This window comes from Eulemur rufifrons, chromosome 7, assembly GCF_041146395.1.
Source record: "Eulemur rufifrons isolate Redbay chromosome 7, OSU_ERuf_1, whole genome shotgun sequence".
NCBI lineage: Eukaryota > Metazoa > Chordata > Mammalia > Primates > Lemuridae > Eulemur > Eulemur rufifrons.
The window spans coordinates 160,940,468-160,962,492 of record NC_090989.1 but is presented as its reverse complement, the minus strand read 5'-3'; the positions used below and the strand labels follow the sequence as shown (position 1 = coordinate 160,962,492).

General features: G+C 44.2%; 1 protein-coding gene across 1 annotated transcript in view; it reads left to right on the top strand.

Annotated features, from left to right (window-relative positions):
• The window catches only part of IL17RD (interleukin 17 receptor D), a 61,260-nt gene extending 40,229 nt beyond the window's left edge, over window positions 1-21,031 (top strand). Inside the window, exons 2-13 of the mRNA XM_069473726.1 lie at window positions 786-843; window positions 5,566-5,691; window positions 9,266-9,384; window positions 9,916-10,036; window positions 12,143-12,187; window positions 12,273-12,424; window positions 13,531-13,596; window positions 14,959-15,013; window positions 15,519-15,629; window positions 16,407-16,591; window positions 19,227-20,169; window positions 20,919-21,031. Coding sequence (XP_069329827.1) covers window positions 786-843; window positions 5,566-5,691; window positions 9,266-9,384; window positions 9,916-10,036; window positions 12,143-12,187; window positions 12,273-12,424; window positions 13,531-13,596; window positions 14,959-15,013; window positions 15,519-15,629; window positions 16,407-16,591; window positions 19,227-20,169; window positions 20,919-21,031 — 2,094 coding nt within the window. The remainder of the gene's footprint in view (window positions 1-785; window positions 844-5,565; window positions 5,692-9,265; window positions 9,385-9,915; window positions 10,037-12,142; window positions 12,188-12,272; window positions 12,425-13,530; window positions 13,597-14,958; window positions 15,014-15,518; window positions 15,630-16,406; window positions 16,592-19,226; window positions 20,170-20,918) is intronic.
• Window positions 21,032-22,025: the final 994 nt, after the last annotated feature.

Sequence of the window (22,025 nt, the reverse complement as noted above, 5' to 3'; positions counted from 1 at the left end):
AGAAACAGATAAATCAGACTCAGAAGATCTGTAGCTGCTCTTTCCCATGATGGGTAAGTGGTAGGTTAGGAAAAGGCAGGTCAACGAGAGGAATTCGGTGCTCCCTCTGTGGGTGCTGTAATGAGAGTGGGAAGTCTGGCGGAGTTGTTAGCACTGCTATTAAGAGTGCAGATGGCTAACGGCCACATCACCCAAGAGTTAAGAGTTAGACCTTTTCAAGTCTTTATTCTTTTATGACCCACCCTATGTATTCCAAGCATAGGTATGGATGCAGTGAAGAATTTTCTCATTAAAAGTAACGGCTTATTCCCACACTCATTCCCAGTCTTGGAATGAGAAACTGGTTTCCTTAGACTGGAGGAATTGCCGATCTGTCTTGGCTTAATAGAGCTTGCAGATGAGGGCGTCTGGAGTAGGCAAATTTTATAACCAATCAGTGCTCAAAGTAGATCTAACTGGATGGGCTCCAGCTGGCAGCTCTTGGTCCCTCTCCCAATTTTACTGTTAATGAATTATTATTTAACCCCTAAACAGAACAGCCTGCTTCTCTTGTCTTAGGCAAGTGAACACTCATGATCCCAGTGGCCCGGCAGTTAGGAATCTCCCGGGCTGGAGGGAGTTTGGTGTCAGAGGGCCATGGAGCAGGCAGAAAGAGTGGTGGGTGGTGTTCAGGGACTGGCATGACCCTGGGTCTCAGCAATTCTGCGTGCATTTGGACTCCATGGGGATCTGTACTGGAAAAGCAAATTGGCTTCACTCTGCATCATGTTCTCGTTTTCCCACAGGGAGTGGGGCCGGCTAGCAGAAACAGTGGGCTGCACAACATCACCTTCAGATATGACAGTAAGTAACTGGCTCGCCTGCTGAAGAATGGGGCCCTTTCAGTAACCTAAGGCTTACACAGTCATGCTTAATCAAGGACACTGCAGGTCTTGGGGTTGAGGAATTTTCTGAACCTGTTCAGGTTTGTCAACAGAGCTAAAGCAGCTCAGTCTCAATTAAGCCACTCAAGTATTTAGAATCTTGAACAGTCAAGTGTCTTCCATGGTGTTCAGAAAAGTTATGTACATAGCCCTTCCCAGAGTTCCTCGGGACTTAGCCACATCCTTAAGAACAAATGCAGATGCCAGGAGGGCCAAGCAGGGGACAAATAAACAAAGCTGCCCACGTGCAGGATGCCAGGGAATGGTAGGGGCTGTGGCAAACTGGATAGCCCATGTCTGGTCTGAAGGGAGCATTGACTCCTTGGTTCTAGCTTGTTGTAGCCTTGAAGAAATCCTGCTAAATGTAGCCAATTGTGATTTCCAAGAATAGTGGACAATCTGTACTTTTTGTGTGAACTTTATTTTTTTTTGTGGGAGGGGGGGTGTCTCACTATATCACCCAGGCTCCTCTCAAACTCCTGGGTTCAAGCAATTCTCCCTCTTCAGCCTCCCAAGTAGCTGGGACTATAGGCATGTGCCACTGCACCCAGCTCTGTGTGAACATTTCTAATGTTGGCAGTTATTTAAAAATTTTCACAGACACAGAGCGGGTCAAGTGAATCTGGGTCCCAGATTAGCACAGTGGTCTCCAGTTGGCCATTTCTGACTTAGGCCTGAGTTCCAACCCCAATTCCCCACCTACCAGCTGTGTGAGCCATGGCAGGTCATTTGGCTTCTCCAAGCTTCAGTTTTCTCTTATCAAATAAAGATTAGTTTCCTTCTCCCAGCATCATATTGAGGCTTAAATGAGATAATGCTTATAGCTGCTCAACTTGGTAGCTGGCCTGCAGTGTATACTCAATAATTGATGTCTATTAATATTAGAAGTCAGCCCAACTGGAATTTGAATACAAGCACCATTTTTTGCCCTTTCTCTCAAGAAAGTGTGACTTTTTCTGCTTGAATTGATTTCTAAGCCAGGGGCGGGGGTGCTTTTTCTGTTTAAACATATAGGATCCCTTCTAAGCAGCTACTTTCATTCAGAAGAAGGTAGTTGTATAGAATTGTGAGCATTTTAGCCTTAGGAGCCATAATTTATAAGTAAAAATGAGAAGAGCGAGCTTGACTCATATTTATTGACTCCTGACATCTGATGTAGCTCTTGGACATGGTTATGAGTCAATGTAAGTAAGTGGCTTAGGTCATATTGAGGCCTCTGGAATAATCACTGCCACAGCAGGGTTTTGGAGGTCATGGATACAATCTAACAATTTTAAGATACAAATATGTGTGTCAGATTCACACCCACAGTTGCTGGCCCTGGGTATTTTAGGTTAGCCAGTGAGGACTTAGACATGAAACTCAGACATTTCACATGAGTGGTATGTGCATGTTCTGGGTAAATGCTGGGATGGTAATGAAAGATTTGCACGTCCATGACACTTGATTCAGCTAAGTAAAGATGTGTAAGGAGGGATCTTTCTTTGAGTTAGAAAGTTAATTTCTAATATATGTTCTTGGTTCTGGCAGATCTTGTATTACATTCAAGAGTTCAAAATTTTCCGGTCAGCTGCAAACTAGCATTTGGATATCTAATTTAATATGGGGTTAGTGAAAGAGGATCTTTACCTGTAAAACTTAAAAAGTTTTTATCTTATTATTTTCTTCACAATGCTAAATATTTGGCCCACATGCCTATGCCTGCTGTAGTCATAACTTTCTTTTTAATTAGAATTTAATTCACAGCTCACACTGACTCCTGAAATGTTTGAAGCTCAGTTGCATTTTGGCAAATGTCATTCAGGCATAAAGTTTTTGCAACCAGAATCCAAAACTTTAGACTTGCTAATAATTGGATCCAGACTGTGTTAAAAAAAAAAAAAAAAAACTTATTGTTTTCTATTGAAAAAGATATTTCTTTCTTCCACAAAGAAGTTCGTGTTATTGCTCAGTTGACTGGTTACTAGTTCTGAAATAGCTAAGAGCCAATTACTAAGTTTGAAATAGCTAAGAGCCAATTACTGAGTTTTCACCAGAATTACTAAACTACAAAATCTTATTTTGCTATTCCTTTATCATTTAATGTTATAAAGGAAGAAAATGTCTTGCCATTAAGTCAAAACTGGATTTCCCAAGCCTCCTGGCCTCCTTTGGCCTTGTATTCATGTTTTTCCTGTAGGCTCTGAGGTGATATGCCTGAGTCAGTTATAATAAATTTTCTTAATTCTTAGAATTTATATTTGCATAATTGTATCTACAGAAACCCCAAGGATATTAATGTTGGCATTGGGAATGAGCAAAGAAGAAAACCTGATTTGCTATTGTTCATGCATCTTTTCAGAGCTGTTTGAGTTAAAAGTTTCTCCTTTATTATAGACCTCAGTAAATAAAAATATTTGAACTTTACAAGTATGATATGATCTTGTCTTTTTTTATATTGAGAAGCTAGTCTCAACCAGGAGTTTTGCAGGTTGAACATCCCTGACTCAGAGCTTATGTTAAGAGTAATAAGCTCGTGCTGATGATAGAATAGCAAGAGCCCTGGGTCAGCCATCAGAGGCTGCTTTCTGGTCCTCACCCTGGGCTGGGGAGCAGGGGGCTCCTAAGCCACCTAACTGATTTCTCATGGCTGCAACTTCCTCATTTGTACAATGGGGTTGTTAAACCAGATGTTTAAATTTTTTTTTTCTTATTTTAAAATTCTCTTCTGCATCCAGAGCACACATGTTGATAGCTTTGAGAGTGAATTTTCATCAGAAGTAAAATTTGGTTTTCTCAATTATTAACATCCTTTCAAAAGAAGTAAAATTGAAATGTAAATGCGACTGTTTTTTGAAGCAGATGGAGTTTAGAAGAAGACAGTGTGCCTAATGTAGTTAGGCAAGAAAGCAAGACAGAAGGCAGCGTGGAGGATGGAGTTTTAAAGGGGGGGTTCATTTTCATGTCTGTTTGTTATACTTGAGTAAGAAATTTAAGGCTGGGCGCGGTGGCTCACTCCTGTAATCCTAGCACTCTGGGAGGCTGAGGCAGGAGGATCGCTAGAGATCAGGAGTTCGAGAGCAGCCTGAGCAAGAGCGAGACCCCGTCTCTACTAAAAATAGGAAGAAATGATCTGGACAGCTAAAAATATATATAGAAAAAAAATTAGCCAGGCATGGTGGCACATGCCTGTAGTCCCAGCTACCTGGGAGGCTGAGGCAGAAGGATTGCTTGAACCCAGGAGTTTGAGGTTGCTGTGAGCTAGGCTGACGCCATGGCACTCTAGCCTGGGCAACAGAGCGAGACTCTGTCTCAAAAAAAAAAAAAAAAAAAAGAATAAGAAAGAAAGAAATTTAAAAGAAGGAATATTATGTGCTTGTTAAAACAGGTTTGGCAGGGTAGCCATTAGAATGTTTATAGCACCTCTGTGTGGTGAGAGGTTATGAATGACTTTTACATTTTTCTTACATTCTTTTCATGGTTTTCAAATGTCTCTAATGAACAGTTTTAGTCATAAAAATAGGAAATGTGCAGTACAGTTTAAAGGGTGCAGCAGACTCCCTGAGCTTCTTAGCAAATGTCCTGGAATGCTTCACCTCAAAGAAAAACTCCCTGACTTCAGAGGGGTAATGGGCAGGTTTGGACGTTTGATGACACTGATGACCCTTTGCAGCAGGTACTGAAAGAGGGTATTCAGGTTTAATCACTGGGAAAGAAGTGGAGAAGCAGCAGTGGAAGAATTGCCAGTGGTGTCTGCTGGGGATGGCTGATGGTTCCCGCTGCAAGAGTGGCTAGAACAGCTCACCACGGCCATTCCCTGAAGTCACAGCCCAATTCTGACAGGAGGCTTCTGGCAGCTTTTAGGAAATGTGCAGATTTGGAGAGCGTATTTAGCAATACTAGGTGGCACAGCTGCTCACATGGGCTACATTGACAGGTGGCAGCGAATAATGTTCTCAGACAAAATCAAAGATTGATGTGGTTTTTGTTTTTTGAGCTATGTGGGGCCCTTTGGATTAAGTGGGGATTGTGGGGGTCCTTGATGACACATAGTGTTTTGGAACAACAGTTTTACCTTTGAACTATGCCAGTTAACATCCTTGTCATTCGGTCACTAAGTTAGTACCTTGCACAGATACTAACGGGCTTGTTTCAGAGTCTTAACTGTGAATCACTTGCCCCTGGAGTCACATCCCAAGGTTAGCTCCTTTCCCCTAATCACCTTGCCCTCTAGGTTTCTTCTAAAAACAAAGCCCAGATTATTTAGCCATTGTTTTTGTTTCAAATCACTCTTCAATGCTGAAAACTGGCTGAATTGATATAAATAATTATTGATTTAGGTAAAATGTCATAAGAGTGAAAAAAAAGTGCCAAATACACACACAAAATTCCACACTGTGTATGACCCTCCCAGCACTGTTCTGGAATTTCACTTGGGGGGGGGTGGGTGGTGATGGTGGAGCTGTAAATAAATCCCTCTGTAGCATCCCATGGTTTCCCAAGCAGTAGTCAACCTTTGATGTCATATTTAGGCTTTTAAGGTACATGGTGTTAAACAGAATGGGTTTGGCCGCCTTTAGACAGGCTCTGTGTAATTTGAGATGAACCTGAAAATAAAAACAAAATTTTTAATTTAACTGTTCTTGTTCTCCCAACTCTCTAGACTGTACCACCTACTTGAACCCAGTGGGGAAGCACGTGATTGCCGACGCCCAGAACATCACCATCAGCCAGTATGCTTGCCATGACCAAGTGGCAGTCACCATTCTTTGGTCGCCAGGGGCCCTCGGTGAGTGGTTGAAAGCTGAGTCCACCACGGTGGGTAGTGCCCAGTGCAAGAGTCCCAGTTGTGATGGCCTCCAGAGGCCAGGCAGGTCTTGATGTGAGTGAAGCTTATGTAGAATTGGGCACAGACACACTTTGTACTTTGTCCCACACTTGCTAGGCATACACATGGCCTGAAGCTGTCCACACACACCTCCCTCTTTTGTTTCCTTGACTATTATTGAGAGAAATGTAGGTTTGAAAAATAATAGTGTGTGAGTGACAAATAGCACTGAGGCCTTGGCCTCTCTGTCTCCAGCAGTAGTCAGGGGTGGGTGGGCGGCAGTGCCAAGGGAGTCTGTGGCCCACCTAAGGGTGTAATGGCTTCAACATCCAGCATTAGCTGTCTCCATGGACACCCAGATATACAGGCCCACCAATGGCACATGTTGTGACTTTTAAGGAAAATCCAGGTTTTTATGAGAAACCATGAAATCAATGAATTTTTAAATGTTGGCAACTAATTGAATTTTTTTTTTTTTTTTTTTTTTTTTTGAGACAGAGTCTCACTCTGTTGCCCAGGCTAGAGTGCCGTGGCGTCAGCCTAGCTCACAGCAACCTCAAACTCCTGAGCCCAAGCAATTCTCCTGCCTCAGCCTCCCGAGTAGCTGGGACTACAGGCATGTGCCACCATGCCCGGCTAACTTTATATATATATGTATATTTTTAGTTGTCCATATAATTTGTTTCTATTTTTAGTAGAGACGGGGTCTCGCTCTTGCTCAGGCTGGTCTCGAACTCCTGAGCTCAAACGATCTACCTGCCTCGGCCTCCCAGAGTGGTAGGATTACAGGCGTCAGCCACTGCGCCCGGCCTGAATTTTTATTTAAACTTTGTGGGCAAAAAAAAAAAAAAAAAAAACAAAAAAAAACACCAAACAAACAAACCAAAGCAAAGAAACAGAAAAAAGCAAACCCACATTATCTGTCCAGATTCAGGTTGGGGCTACACTGTTTGTCTTCTTGAGCAAATCGAGGACATACAGGAGAGGGCAGGTTAGTCAAGTGGGAAACATGGGAAGGGACCGTTTGTTCGGATGGGCCTGGGTTTGAACCCAGAATCAACCTTTCACACAAGGCATTGAAGCCTCGCTGAGCCTCAGCTTCCCCGTCTGTGACGTGGAGGTGAGAACTGCCTCATGGTTACAGACACACGGTACATTTCCCGAGAGAGTCTCAAAGAATAGTGGCTGTTGTCGCCATCATCAGAGCCTGGTTCTCTGGCCTGCCCCTTTGACATCTTACCCAATGGGAACTTGATCTTACACGGTTTTTAAAACCTGGCCAAGGGAGAAGTAAAGTTTGAATTTCTTAATCTGAACAGGCTAAGTCTCAGAAGAACCGGATTGCAGGAGGGCCGAACGCAGGGAGGAGGAGGATGGAGCAGCCCTGTGGCCTGAACCACTTCTCCACATAAATACTTCTGGGTCTGAACCCAGTGGGTTTTCCAAAAATAATATTATCTTAACATTTAAAGATAAAAAACATTCTCTGTAGATGAAAGGGAAGTGGTCATTCCATGTATGGCTTAAATGGTTAAGGGTTGGTCTGACGAATCGCAGGCTCCCTGCTTAGAGTGAAGGTGAGCAGTGGGAACTGGCTGTCGGAGAACTGGCATGTGGACCGGGGAGGGCAGAAGCTGTGCTTTTCCTGGACGATGCTTTCTGTATGGGTGGGGGTGGCTCGACAGGTTCTATCAGGTTCTATCAGGTCCTATCAAGGAAACTTCTTAGAAAGTAGAAAAGCGTGTGAGTAAAGAGCACTGGCTGAGAGCCAGACACTTCTGGGGTTGAATCTCACCTCTGCCATTTCATTCCCACGTGACCCCGGGCAAGTCATTAGCTTCCGTACACCTTAGTTTCCTCCTCTCTAAAATGGGGGATAATACCTTCCTCCTATGTTTGTTGGGAGGATTTAATGAGTTTAAATGATGGGGGAGAGAACAAATAATAAGTTCCTTCATGGGAAGCTGCTCAGTAAAATTGCTAATCATTATATAGCTACAAGATGTTAATATTACATAGTATTTTGATACAGCACAATGATAAAGGAACACCATTTGCTGCCCCTACCCCCACCCTCAGATTTGACATTGTGGTTTTCAGGCTAGTCCTTTAAAAATAAGAACAAGAACCACAAGAGCTGATGAATTTTTATGTAATTGTGAGATGTATAGCTGTTAATCATATTAATCACTTGGCTTTTGTTAAACAGTAGTTTGCATAAATTACATTGCATAAATTAAATCTTAGTATAAATAGTAATGATTTATTCAAAATTGTTTTTTTCCTTAATCTCAAAAGGCAAGTTCCTGGGAGATCTACGACATAGTTGTTGTTCTAAAGACTTTGTATCCCGTCACCATGTCTGAATCTCAGGCTGTCCTGTCCCACGGGAAGCTTTGTAATTGAAATACGACATGGCAGAGTCAGTACCTGTCCACTGTAGCCCTCAGAACCCCTAAAATGTGAAACTCTAATTGTGGCTCCTCTGCCCTACTCACCGTGAAATATGTGTTTTTCACCAAATAATTATAGGATTGGAGAACCTATTCGAAAGAGAAAAAGATTTTCCTGGCCTTTACCACCAATAAATTTCCCACCTGGTTAATTGCATCCTGTGTAATTACTTTTGCCCTGGGAGAGGAAGGATTGAAAATGTCTCCTTGTCTAGTGTTCAGAAAGAATGTGAAATCGATATCTCGCCAATTGAGGCCGCCTTTGGAGATCTCCAGCTGCAGTTGGACCACTCCAGTCTCCATGGGATACAGAGCTCTGGTGCTGGCTCTTGTGGCCATCAGAGCTTAATCCTTTTGAAAGCATCTAGTCGGACGTGCAGTGGGGGAAGCTCAGGTGGCGGGAGGCTGGGCCGGCGCTTTTCAGCAGCGCTGTGGGTGTCTCAGAACCTTGTGAGGATTGTATGAAGAGCACACACTGGGCAGCCCTCGGGTGTCGGCCTTTCAGGCGTGATTAGAGCAAGAACCGCTTTGTAAATCACATAGGCATTCCCCTAAGCTATTTAATCTCAAGCTTCAGAACCCCTTGGGTGCAGACAAACACTTTGTTGGGAATTTTGTACGTTGCTCAGTGAAACATGCCAAAGAATATAGAGCTCAAACTTAAAGTGGAAACTTGGTTTAGGGGATTCCCTAGTGAACACTGGGAATTATCATCAGCTGAATGTACCCTGTTTAATGACCTAGAAATTATATATTCCACTGTAGACTTTTATGAACGATTGTAACTTGAGTCTAAGTATTTGAACCCTAATGCCACAGAGGCAATGGATATTTGTGAAATGGTTGGCTTGATTAAAGATTAATTAATTAGTAATGGTGGGACAGAGAAAATCACCTGGTCTGTATTGGAGGAATTCAGGGTATGTGTATTTTCCTTTCTATAGACTCAGATACCCTGACCACAGTAAGAATTCCTTTAACTCTGGTGTATAGGTAGAGAGCACGGTAATCTTAGAGAAAGGAAAGTGTGTTGAGAAGTAATTAGATTCGCTTTTAAAAAAAAACCATTCTGTTTTGCTTAGGCATCGAATTCCTGAAAGGATTTCGGGTAATACTGGAGGAGCTGAAGTCGGAGGGAAGACAGTGCCAACAACTGATTCTAAAGGACCCGAAGCAGCTCAACAGTAGCTTCAAAAGAACTGTAAGTCGCACTCGGGGAATGTACTCCTGAAGACGTGCTATTGTTCTGGGGGTCTGAATGGTCTATTGAAAGTCTGAAATTGGAGAAGGAGGGGCGGTGGGGTCCACTCCTCCCACCAAGGTGGGCGAGAATGGTGTGGCAACACCGTGCGCCTGCTCAGCCTCCCAGGAAAACTCTTCAGCACCTCTCTGTGGTAAACATACCTCCCGGGTTACCCGAGCAGCGATCCTGGAAGGTGTCTCTGTGCTCTGCAGTGTATGTGGCTCACCCTGCCCTCCAGCTCTCAGGTTTAGACTAATAAGCTGTGGCTTCCTTGCCAAAGAGCAGATAGCACTGCCCATCCTCATGGTTAGGGATCCGAACCTAAACTTGGTCCAGAAAATAGACCTGACTTCCTGCCTCCCTGGGGCATGTCCTGCAGCTCTGGAATTGTGTCGGGGTGACAGCTGGGGTAGGAGCAAAGATCTCATGTGTAGGTGGAGGGGCGGGTAATTTCTCCATGATGTCATGTGTGTTTTTGTTTCCTTTTAGGGAATGGAATCTCAACCTTTCCTGAATATGAAATTTGAAACGGATTACTTTGTAAAGGTCGTACCTTTTCCTTCCATTAAAAATGAAAGCAATTACCACCCTTTCTTCTTCAGAACCCGTGGTAAGTATGCTCTTTCCTGCCTGGTTCCCATGAGGAGACTTTTCTGCTGCTTTTAATGATTTTTCGGAGATATATTCAAGAGCACACCAAATACTGGCATGAAACAAGCATGACAAGGAGAAAAGCACCCAGAAAAAGTATCCAGAAAAGCACTTTTTAGAATTAAGGTTAGGCCCATGACTGTTAACCTCACCAGAGATACGCACTCCTGGCTTGTTCTAAAACAGACTCCACGGTAGAGTTTTTGAGGATGCTGTGACCCACCATTACGATAGCAATGTATCGCCAGGTATGGTGGCACGCACCTGTGGTCCCAGCTACTTAGAAGGCTGAGACAGGAGGATCACTTGAGCCCAGGAGTTTGGGAGGAGCCTGGGTGATATAGCAAGACTGCCATCTCAAAAATAAAACAAAAACAAAAGCCATGTATCAAAACAATTTGATTAAGGTAAAAAACAGGCACAAAAAGTATAAGTTGATTTTGGGGTAAAAGGTAGGAGCATGAAATGATTCCATCTTTTACCTGTCCTCAGGAGGGTGGCCTGTCATTTTCAGGACTAGTTTAACAAAATTAAGCAATATCCCTGAGACCACTTCTTCTAGAAAGTTTTATTTATTCATTTAACATCTGTGTGCCAGGCCCTATTCTAAATGCTTTCCAAATATTAACTCAGTTTACCTCTGTGCAACCCTACAAAGAATTTGATCTTACCATCCTCACTTACTAGATGTGGAATCATGCACAGAGAGGTTGAAGGGCTTGCTAGGAGTTGGGATCTGAACTCCAGAAGTCTGGCTCTGGAGTCCACATGCTCAACCACCAGCCATGCTGGGTTCCCAGTTGCTCACCTTTTTCCTCTGTTGTATACGTGGTGTGTCTTTAATCTCCCTGAATCACTTCTTTCAAACTTGGTGGCTGGCCACCCTGAGACCTGCAGCAGCTCCCTCTTGTCTTCCCTGGTCAGTCTTTCTGTCTGGCATTCCAGGCTTTGGATGGTCAGCTGCCAGTCCTATCTGGCATTCCCTCCTTTATGATTTGGTTGTAGCCCTCATCTACTGTGATGTTTTTGTTCTCAACTCCAGCCTACATCAGTGTTTCCCTTTGCAGAATTCTGACTATGGTGGTTTTCTATACATCAAAGTTATTTTATAATAATTGGTCTCATTTCTTAGTTAAAATAAGATTCCATAGGGCAAAGACCATGTATATGTCTCATGTCTTGATGCCTTGTGTATACTAACCAGATAGAGGATTCAAAGACTGTGTTTATGAAAACCTTGCCTAAATCAAAATTAGCATAATGCAAGATGAAGTTCTCCCATTGGAATTGAATTGATGTGCCTGTCTCGGGGAGAGGTGGAGGCAGGGATGTGTTCCTGGAATGCAGATATTTATCACTATTTCAGTGCACTGTGGCTTTGATGCTGCCTTCAATTTTCTTGGTATTTTATGGACACTTCCCAAAAACTCTCCCTGGGTTAGCAGCGTGGCATATTGGACTAGTTTTCTGGCCTCTCTCATTTTGTTTTTATTGTGTTTAAATTCTGTTTCAAAGCTACTGGCTTTGGTACCTGGTTTTCAGTGCTGACACTACTTCTTAGTAGATGCCTGTACGTCATTTTTAGAATCCATTAAAAGGATTTTAAATTAGAATGCTAGTAAAACTTAAGATAATCCTGCAGCAATTAACAGGGCCACTCTGAAGTTCTGTTATGCCTAGACACCTCTACAGTGGGGCAGAGGCTGGCATCAGTTCTATTCACAGCTAAAACAGAGCCTACGTGTGACCGTAGTGTGAACGTAGTTCTACTCCTCTTAGCCACCAACCAGCCTTGAAATTATGTAATACTTGACAAGCTTTTAAAATCTGGGTGACTTTACACTGTTTCCATTTATGTGGCATAAAGTGAACTGCATTAATATTTTTATATTGTACCATTTAAATTTTCATATGCTGCAACAGCACTATAGTGAAAATTATTGTTGAATTGATGTATTTTATACCTTTTCTAGCATTATGCAGCACAGCATCTTTATTATTGAATGGTTGGACAAGGAAAGTGTCAAACTGTTCTAAAACTAAAAATATGTGTCTCTCTTAATAGCCTGCGACCTGTTGTTACAGCCGGACAACCTGGCTTGTAAACCCTGTAAGTACAGCTGTTTTTATCTATCAAGTCTCATGGTGTTGGGGCAGCCTCTGGGTGCTCATTCTGGGGTCCTATCTCCTCCCAGTCTGGAAGCCTCGGAATCTGAACATCACCCAGCACGGTTTGGACATGCAGGTGTCCTTTGACCATGCACCACACAACTTTGGCTTCCGTTTCTTCTATCTTCACTACAAGCTCAAGCATGAAGGATCTTTCAAGAGAAAGATGTGTAAGCAGGTGAGCTGCTGGGTGTGCATAAGGGAACAGTGCATGCTTTAAAGTGCCCCCGGGCCACTGGAATTTGGGTGGCTCAATGTGAGCATTAGGCTTTGTTGGCTCTCAGTGGTCAACAGATGGTCCAGCATGTTATCACTGGGTACATCTCAGGGCCATCTTGCTGTTGGCCTTCACTCCCTAGCTATCTACACCCCAGTCGTCCCAGCGGTGATGTAGCCTGGTAAAAGTATTGCCAAGGAATCAAAAAGAATGAAGTGTTTCTTGTTTGTTCTTCTGTATTTTAAACATTCATCAGGTGCTCACTGTGGCAGGCCCTGAGCTTTATGGTCCTTGAATCCTTACCACTCTGTGAAACAGAGTGGTCATCCCCTTTTACAGATGGGGAACCTAAGGCTCAGGGAAGTCACCTGGCTTGCTCAAGGCCACACAGCTACTAAGTAGGAAAACCAGATCTAGGAGCCAAGCTGCTAGCAAGTCAGTGGCCACTGATTTTATAAGCAGGTCAAGGTTAAGAAGAAACTCAGTAACCGAGTTCTTAAACTGGGGCTGTCAGAGGAGTGGGAAAAATTTCATAGAAGTTCACAGGACTGCCAGATCGCCCCCTGTGAGCACCAAGAGAGGTTTTGGTTATAGTGGCAAAGCCTGGCACCTTCCTACACATGATCCTGTGTATGCTGGGTTCTGTCATAGGTTTGCTTTCCTGCTGGTTCTCACCTCTGTCATTGACCATCTTTGACCTTCTGCCCATGTTAAAATTATGGCAAATAAAATACGTACAAACACAGACTAGTAATTTCTTTCCCCACCCTTTTATTAAGTAAAGGTTATTTGAACTAGTTTCTTTGTCTTGGAACCAAATATTCCTGCTGAGGGTGCCACCAGCTAAGCACAGACTATGACAGGGATCCTGAGCTCTCCTAGGCCTTTTATCAAAATGAATTTCAGACAACACATGACAGATAAACACAGCTGCTTTCTAATCACATCTTCTAAAAACTATAGTTGAAATTGGTGCCGAGTCTCCTTCAGCTTTGGGGGAGAAGAAGTGTCCTGATGACCTTGTTCCAAGAGGTGAGTTTTTTAAATTGTTCTTTGCCTTTTTGCAGGAGCAAAATACAGAGACAACCAGCTGCCTCCTTCCAAATGTTTCTCCAGGGGATTATATAATTGAGGTATGTATAACTTAGGAAAACCCTATTATTAATTCTACAGAATGAACCCAGTTCATGTAGAATTCCAACTGTTTGCAACACTGAAATCTCAAGCCATTAAAGGTGTGCACAGTTGTATTTTTATATGGTTCTTAGCATGCTTTTAAAAAAAGTTTATATATAATTGACTTTTGATCTTTTCATTAAATATTTTAAATAAATATTTTTATGTAACCACATAGTCCATATATAATCATGGTTTAAAATCTATGTATCGGCCGGGCACAGTGGCTCATGCCTGTAATCCTAGCTATTTGGGAGGCCTGACAGGAGAAACCCTTGAGGCCAGGAGTTTGAAACTAGCCTGAGCAACATAGTGAGAACCTGTCTCTGCAAAAAATAGAAAAAAAAAAATTAGCTGAGTATGGTGGTGCATGCCTGTAGTCCCAGCTACTCAGGAGGCTGAGGCAGGAGGATCGCTTGAGCCCAGCAGTTTGAGGTTGCAGTGAGCTATGATGATGCCACTGTACTCCAGCCTGGCAAACAGAGCAAGACCCCGTCTCAAAAAAACAAATACTAGAATAAAATCTATGTAGCGAGGTCCTTCATACTATAAAGATATATTTTCCAAATTTTAGCTTAAAATTTTTTGTTTTAGTATTAAAACAGCAAAATAAAAGTTACGCCTATTACATCTATCTATACTTCTCTAGAGTTTGTGCTGCTGTTCTATGTAAATGTATAGGATTTCTAAACACTACTTCAAAGAGCTTGTGAATGAAATTTCTTTTCTTTTTTAAAATTACTTTTCCAGAACCAAATTGGTACTACAAAAAATGAGTAAAAGGAAAATAGAAAAAGAAATTAATGATTTGTCCGTAGCCCCACTATTCAAGGACAACAAACATGTCTTAACGTCTTGGTAGAAACACCTAGTTCTGGCATTCCTCAGTAGCAGCAGTATGTGGTTTTGGACTGACACGCCTTCATAGAGCATTAATGAAGGCCCAGTAAAATCAGTGGTAGGAAGCCAGTTTAATTGAAAATTGTTAGAATGTGGGACTTGCCAGCTGAGTTCTTTAATAAATAGCCTTTTGATTCATGAACGGAAACATGATGAAGCTTAAAGTTTTGAGCTGGTAAAGCAGAGATGAACCTGCATGTACTTAATGCCTAGTCTAGGCCTGGCCAGTGATGACAGGCACCAACAGCTCTCTTTTCCCTCTGTCATTCTCCTATACTTGCCCCCCGTCCGGCCACGTCCCCCACTGCCCACTGATGGAAAAATGAATGAAATCAGCATTTCTTCCCCTTACCCGCTAGACATAATTTGTTGAGACGCTATGACTTAAAAGAAATAATACAGCATCCTCTCTTTTGCAGCTGGTGGATGACACTAATACAACAAGAAAAGTGGTGCATTACGCCTTAAAGCCAGGTAGGTATTTTTTTGTTGTTTGAAATTTTGGCTCTAGACTACCATAGACCAAGCTATCTGATACTTTCTATACTTCATGGTTTACAAAAACAAAACTAAATCCAGCTTCTCTCTCTTAAATGATGTTCCATCAAATCTGACTTTCATTCCACTCTAATGTAGATGCCTGGAAGATCAAAGCCAGTGTGGTGTGTGTAGCTGGGACTAAATAAATACTCAATTGTCCTCTGAAGAAAAGTGGTGGGAGGGGAGGTTTCCTTAGGCAAAATTTCCACTCAAAGGTATTTAATGTCCCAGCAGACTCTTAACTGTTGAATTGTTCTCTACAACCCTTTAAAAATGAACTGTTGAATCCTTTTATAATCACCAAATCGCACTAGAGAAAGGTGGTTGTGGGGTCCTAGAACCTGTTATGCAGCTTATGTTTAAAAAGGAAAAAAAGTTGTTTCTCTTTGAACCTGTTACATTGCTTATGTTTAAAAACTTTCCCTTTGAAATTTCCCAGTGCATTCCCCATGGGCTGGGCCCATCAGAGCTGTGGCCATCACTGTGCCTCTGGTCGTAATATCAGCATTCGCAACGCTCTTCACTGTGATGTGCCGCAAGAAGCAACAAGGTATCTCTTTGTGTGCCATGTCCCCCCACACAAGGGGCAGATCGTGGGTCGCTGCCAATAGAGAGGGAGACTGCAAGTATGTGGTTCCTCCAGGTTGGTGTCTCGGAAGCCTCTTAGGTCCTAGTCAGTTCCCTGCGTATTGTAGTTCCCAGAATCAAACTAATTTGGCTTTTAGCCTCGGAGCCACTAAAAGGACAGGCATAATTCTATTCTCAGACTCAGTATAATAAATTCAAGGGCAGAAAGAAAGTCTAAACCATGAGTAAGGTTATAAGTAGCACTTGATCACTTATAAAAGGTGTCATGAGAGAGCTTCTGGGGAGATGGACATGATCCATATCTTGGTCTGGGTGGCAACTACACAGGTGTATACTTACATAAAAATTCACTGAGATGTACACTTAGGATTTACGCACTTTACCTTTGTAAACCATACTCTAATAAAAACTTTGTTTTTTAAAGGTCAGCTTTGCCAGTGCTTAATTGGTCTAGTAGGCACACTTGGCTGCTAACCAGGTTGGCCCCTGCAGCATTTCTTGGCTTGTCCAAGGTCAATTTCAGGTCAAGAACAATTTGTGACCATTTGGTGCTCCACTGCAGAAATCAGCTGTCCCATTCCCAGCAATGACTCAAGGGGCTGATGGGGTTGGGTGCTGGGACTGTTCTAGGTAGACATGTCAACTGTTCTTTCTCGAAGATAGCATTGGGTTCCAAGTCTTAGGGAGCAGGACAAAGCGTTGCTTATAAGTATAAACACTATCTTATTTTCCAATTTAGAAAATATATATTCACATTTAGATGAAGAGAGCTCTGAGTCCTCTACCTACACTGCAGCACTCCCCAGAGAGAGGCTCCGGCCGAGGCCGAAGGTCTTTCTTTGCTATTCCAGTAAAGATGGCCAGAATCACATGAATGTCGTCCAGTGCTTCGCCTACTTCCTCCAGGACTTCTGCGGCTGTGAGGTGCGGAATCGAAAGTCTCTTCTCTTACCCTGGGCAGGACACTTGCTCTGTACTGTCTCCCCACGGCCTTCTCTTCTCCTCCAGGCCTGCTTCAGTGACATCTGCCCTTGACCAGTACCACAGCTTCCAAATTGGGGACAGTCTTGTCAGTCTTTCAGTCTGACCTACCCATAAGCAGCACTAAATGTTTTATGACACTTAGTTCTAACCCTGACACATTCCTGCTCAAAAGCCTTGAGTAACACCCACCTGGATGGAGTTTTGTAAGCATTAAAAAGACCAGCAGCTGCCATGGGAACATAAAGCCAGGTTGAAGGGGGTTGTGTAAGACATCATGGAAGAGCATATTCGGGACAGAAGCCCCACTGGAGGGTCGAAGAGAGAATGGCAAGTAGAGCAGTGAGTTGACCCAATTCCTTTGGGGGAGCTTTGTTAAGAAGGGGAATGGAGAATGGGGTTGCCACTGGAGGGGATCGTGGGGTCCTGGCAGGAATGGTTAACAAAGGGCTCTGTGAGGCTGTTTGATCATTGACTAGAACGAGCCATGGAAAAGGAGAAACTGGTGATGCAGGAGAGGGCAGTGGCTGGAGAGAAGCAGGAGGTGGGAGGACCCCCAGAAGACAATAATGTGTCAGGGGCTCAAATTGTCTTCTCTGGTTTCTTTGCTGTTCTCTTGAGTTGAGCTATTAATATGTAGTTTTTCTATAATGTCACAGTGGTCATTTTTAGAGTGAAGTCTGAAGCTCTCGTGGAAGGCACATCCTATTTCTTACAAACGCAAGATTTGTACAATAACTGTGTAATTAGAAGTTATTTGTAATTTCAAACTGCCCACTGGCCTGTTTCTCAGAATCTCTCCATGTGGAGAGGATGCCCTCTGGTGTCAGTACAATGTACTTACAAGGCCGGGGCCCAGGTTCCCCCTGCAGGAAAGCTCTGCTGAAAAACAAGGGCAGACTAGCTGGTGGCACAGTCTTCAGATATCACAAACAACCCAGTTTGCTCTACTTTGCAGATAATTAGCCTCTGGGGAAAACAGTCTCCCAATTATGATTGTAATGTTTACTGTAGAAAATTTGGAAACTAGAAAAGGATGACAAATAAAAAATCACCTGTAATCCCAACCTGGAGAAAGAAGAACCACACTTAATGCATGTCCATCCAGTCTTTTTCTGCATAGGTGAACTAACATAAACATTTGCATTTTAGGCAGATTTGAATGTTTTTCTTCTGTCTCTTCACTTAACAATTTTCTACATCATTATTAATAGTAGTCTAAAATTGCAATTTAAAATAACTACATGATCATCAATAATGACTCACCAGAACTGAGTTACTCCAAACTGTTAAATATCTCAGTAGTTCAATACTGCCCTATTTCTGATGATTTCCCAAGAATAGATGCCTAGAAATGGAATTACTGGATCAAAGACAGGAACATTTAAAAAATACTTGGTGTATGCTCCCAGTTAGTTTTAGCATGTGTAATATTAGCAAGAATTAAGGAAAGTATAAGACAATTAAGGATTATTTTCAACAAGTGATGGATGTTGGGGCTTTTTTCCCTTCCCTTTGGTAATGTCTTAGAGCAGAAGAGTACAACAAAGTCATTTCAGAATGCCCTTCTCCTGTAAGAGACTGTGGCTACTTTTATTGGTCATAGCCACTGGGGATTAGTTTCTGAACTACAGAAAGGAAGACACCAACACAATTGACGTTTTCAGCAGAATCAGATGAAAGTGGTCTGAGAAGGTGAAGCCCTGTGAGGGGCCATGCATGCCTGGTTTTCTTTCCACTGTCAGGGCCGCCGCCCCCCTCCCCCCACCCCCCGCCCCAACCTCCTTACCAGACCCCCCTTGGAGGTAAATGCCTTGTCTGTCAGAGGCCTTATAGAGATGTGACCCTACAGGCCTCTATGAAGCCATGGAGGTTGGTTCACTCACTCCCAAGTAAGTGAACCAGAATGGCCGTGTTACTGCAGTTCACTACCTTTTTCCACAGCTGTTGACCAACTGGTAGACAGTATAGCTGACCGTGGGGCTGTGAGAGTGGCCAGGGAGGTCCTCTTTGTCAGTCATGCTCTCTGGACATGAGTCACTTATCATTGTGGGTGACTGTGGCATCCAGGCCTGGGTCCTATCTCTAGCCCACTTAGAGGTCATTCATCCACGTCCTCTTCTCAGAGCCTGCCAGCCTTCTCTCCAGGATCTGCCCCTCCCTTCCAGGCAGCCTCACTTACCAGGTACACCAACCCCAATTCCTCTGTGTTCTGTGCTCTCCACCACACTGTAGGTTCCTTGAAGATGTCCTGTGTAGTGTGTGACTCAGGCAAGTTGCCAAAAGCTCTGTGTTTCTGTCTTCTCACTTGTACGACAGGAGTGGGAATGATCCCAAATGATGCTAAAATGAGCTGATGGGTGGCAAGTCCTTGCAGAAGGACTGGGGTATGACCATCATCCACAGAACCTTAGCTGTTCCTTGGTACCAGGTAATGTGGAGCTTAAACATAGCTGTGCTACTAATGGTTAAGGGACAGATGATGCAACCTCCTCTGACATTTCTGTTCTTGTTACCTGCTTCTCCAGACTCTTCCTGGGCGTTTTGTACAAGTGAGTGAGGTGCCTTCTCTTCCCAGGTGGCTCTGGACCTGTGGGAAGACTTCAACCTCTGTAGAGAAGGGCAGAGAGAATGGGTCATCCAGAAGATCCAGGAGTCCCAGTTCATCATTGTGGTTTGTTCCAAAGGCATGAAGTACTTTGTGGATAAGAAGAACTACAAACACAAAGGAGGCAGCCGAGGCTCAGGGAAAGGGGAGCTCTTCTTGGTGGCGGTGGCGGCCATTGCTGAAAAGCTCCGCCAGGCCAAGCAGAGTTCATCCGCGGCACTCAGCAAGTTCATCGCCGTCTACTTTGATTATTCCTGTGAGGGAGATGTCCCTGGCGTCCTGGACCTAAGCACCAAATACAAACTCATGGACAATCTTCCCCAGCTCTGTTCTCACCTGCACTCCCGAGACCACAGTCTCCAGGAGCCAGGGCAGCAGCCAGGACCCGGCAGCAGAAGGAACTACTTCCGGAGCAAGTCAGGCAGGTCCCTGTATGTCGCCATTTGCAACATGCACCAGTTTATCGACGAGGAGCCCGACTGGTTCGAAAAACAGTTCGTTCCATTCCATCCTCCCCCACTGCGCTGCCGGGAGCCAGTCCTGGAGAAGTTTGATTCCGGCTTGGTTTTAAACGACGTCATGTGCAAACCAGGGCCCGAGAGTGATTTCTGCCTTAAGGCTGAGGCGTCTGCCCTTGGGGTGACTGGGCCAGCCGACTTGAACCCAGAGAGTCAGCACATGGGCCTGGACGAAGACGCCGAGGCCCGGCCCACCCCTGATGGTGGCGCTGCCCTGCAGCCCCTGCTGCACATGGTGAAAGCCGGCAGCCCCTCAGACATGCCGCGGGACTCGGGCATCTACGACTCCTCTGTGCCTTCGTCGGAGCTGTCTCTGCCGCTGATAGAGGGACTCTCAACGGACCAGACAGAAACGTCTTCCCTGACGGAGAGCGTGTCCTCCTCTTCAGGCCTGGGTAAGATGCCATGGGGTCTGGTTACTGACACAGGGCGTTGCCTTTAGCTACTTAAGAAATCCCTCAAAGCGTTTTTCTAATTTTGGTGCCAATTTATTAAGCGGCGAAACCTGATGGGAACACAGCTCCTTTGATAGTTTTGATTCATCCCAGGTGATATGAATACTCACACGTTTGAGTTGCAGAAATGCTCTAAATTACGGTGAGTTGCCGAGACTGTGAGGGGTGTTATGAAACACACAGAATGTGCATTTTATCACCTTTATAAACTCCAAACCCATTGGTCCCCAAGGGTCTTGGATAAGGGTCTGTGGACCTGTCTCTTTGTTGGGACCCGCAGTGTTCAGCCCTCCCCCAGTTGTCTTTAAAGCTGTAGGCGTTGAGCTTGCGGTTCATGGGCATGGTATTCTCTCCATCCTAGCCCAGCGCAGGGCCCCAGTTAGGAGGGCCCACTTCCCCAGGGGGCCCCAGCAGGATGCCATCTCAGGGTGCTCCTTACCAGGCTTGTAACTAATTGGAGTCATGCATGCAAACCCTTGACCCTCAAGGAAGGTCTCTTTCTTCCTCAACTAAAGGAACTAGAGCGTGTTAGGAGGATGAGACCGCCCCTCATCTTGAGCTGGTTGGGATGCTTGCCTCCTTTGTGCAAAGCCCATACTCCAAACTCAGATCCAGCCACGTTCTGGCACGAACACGTGGCCCAGTGAAATGCAATGACTGTGTGACTCTGTCCTTTCTTCTCTCCTTAGGTGAGGAGGAGCCTCCTGCCCTTCCTTCTAAGCTCCTTGCCTCTGGGGCGTGCAAAGCAGAACTTGGTTGCCGCAGCTACACTGATGAACTCCACGCGGTTGCCCCTTTGTAACGAAATGAAAGAGTCTAAGCATTGCCACTTTAGCTGCCACCTCTCTCTGGTTCCCCAGTTCATCTCTGGTTGCATGGCCCACTTGGAGCTGAGGTCTCATGCAATGATATTTGGAGTGGAAATTCTGGCCAGTACTTGCTCCCTCTTGTCCCAACCCTCTACAGGCAAAGTCTCCAATTTTCTAAAACCATATGGAGCTTTGAAAGGCGTGTCCATAAGGTCTGACAACAGTTTGCCATGTTAGGTCAGTCCTGGGATCAGAGCTGGTTCCGGGAGACAGGGAGGAAGCATGTATAGAGGAATAGGGGGATATCTGCACTCATCATTCAGACCTCACTGAGCTCCACAAACTTTGCCTGTTTGCTGTTGGCTACTTTGATTTGAAATGCTTTGTGGAAAAAGCACTTTTAATGTCACTACAGCCACAGAAATCAAGTGCCAGTCTATCTGGAACTCGTAGATGATGTTCCTGCCCATTTTTGATGCAGAACTTATGACGCCATGGGTGTTAAATAAGCTTTGAGTCAAAGATCAAGAAAGTGACTGAATATACAGTCACCTTTTATAAAAGGAGTCTCTGTGTATTACTGGGTGGCATAGCTGCTAAAGTGGGCAGGGCCAGGCTGACCATCTTGACCATTCCATCTGCAATGGGTTGGTCAACGTGTAGAAGAAGGCCCTCCTCAGCTCTTGGTCTGAGGAGGCGTCTTCTTGCATCATGTGGGGGCCAGATCTGCCTGCCATTTCCCTGGGTTACATTTACTGTGCTGCATCTCAGATGTTGCTTTCTGGAAGTTTATTTTTAAGAAACTACCCAGCTGGGCTGTATTATTGGAAGTTGCAGTTTGTGCTTTGGTTGGCCTTCTGGTCTAAAGCTGTGTCCTGAATATTAAAGATTAGAATTCACTGAAATACAGCAGGGCGTGGAGGTGGTGGCCAGTTAGTCTGCTGAACTGGTTTTGACTAATGACAGACCTCTTTTTAAGAAGGTAGA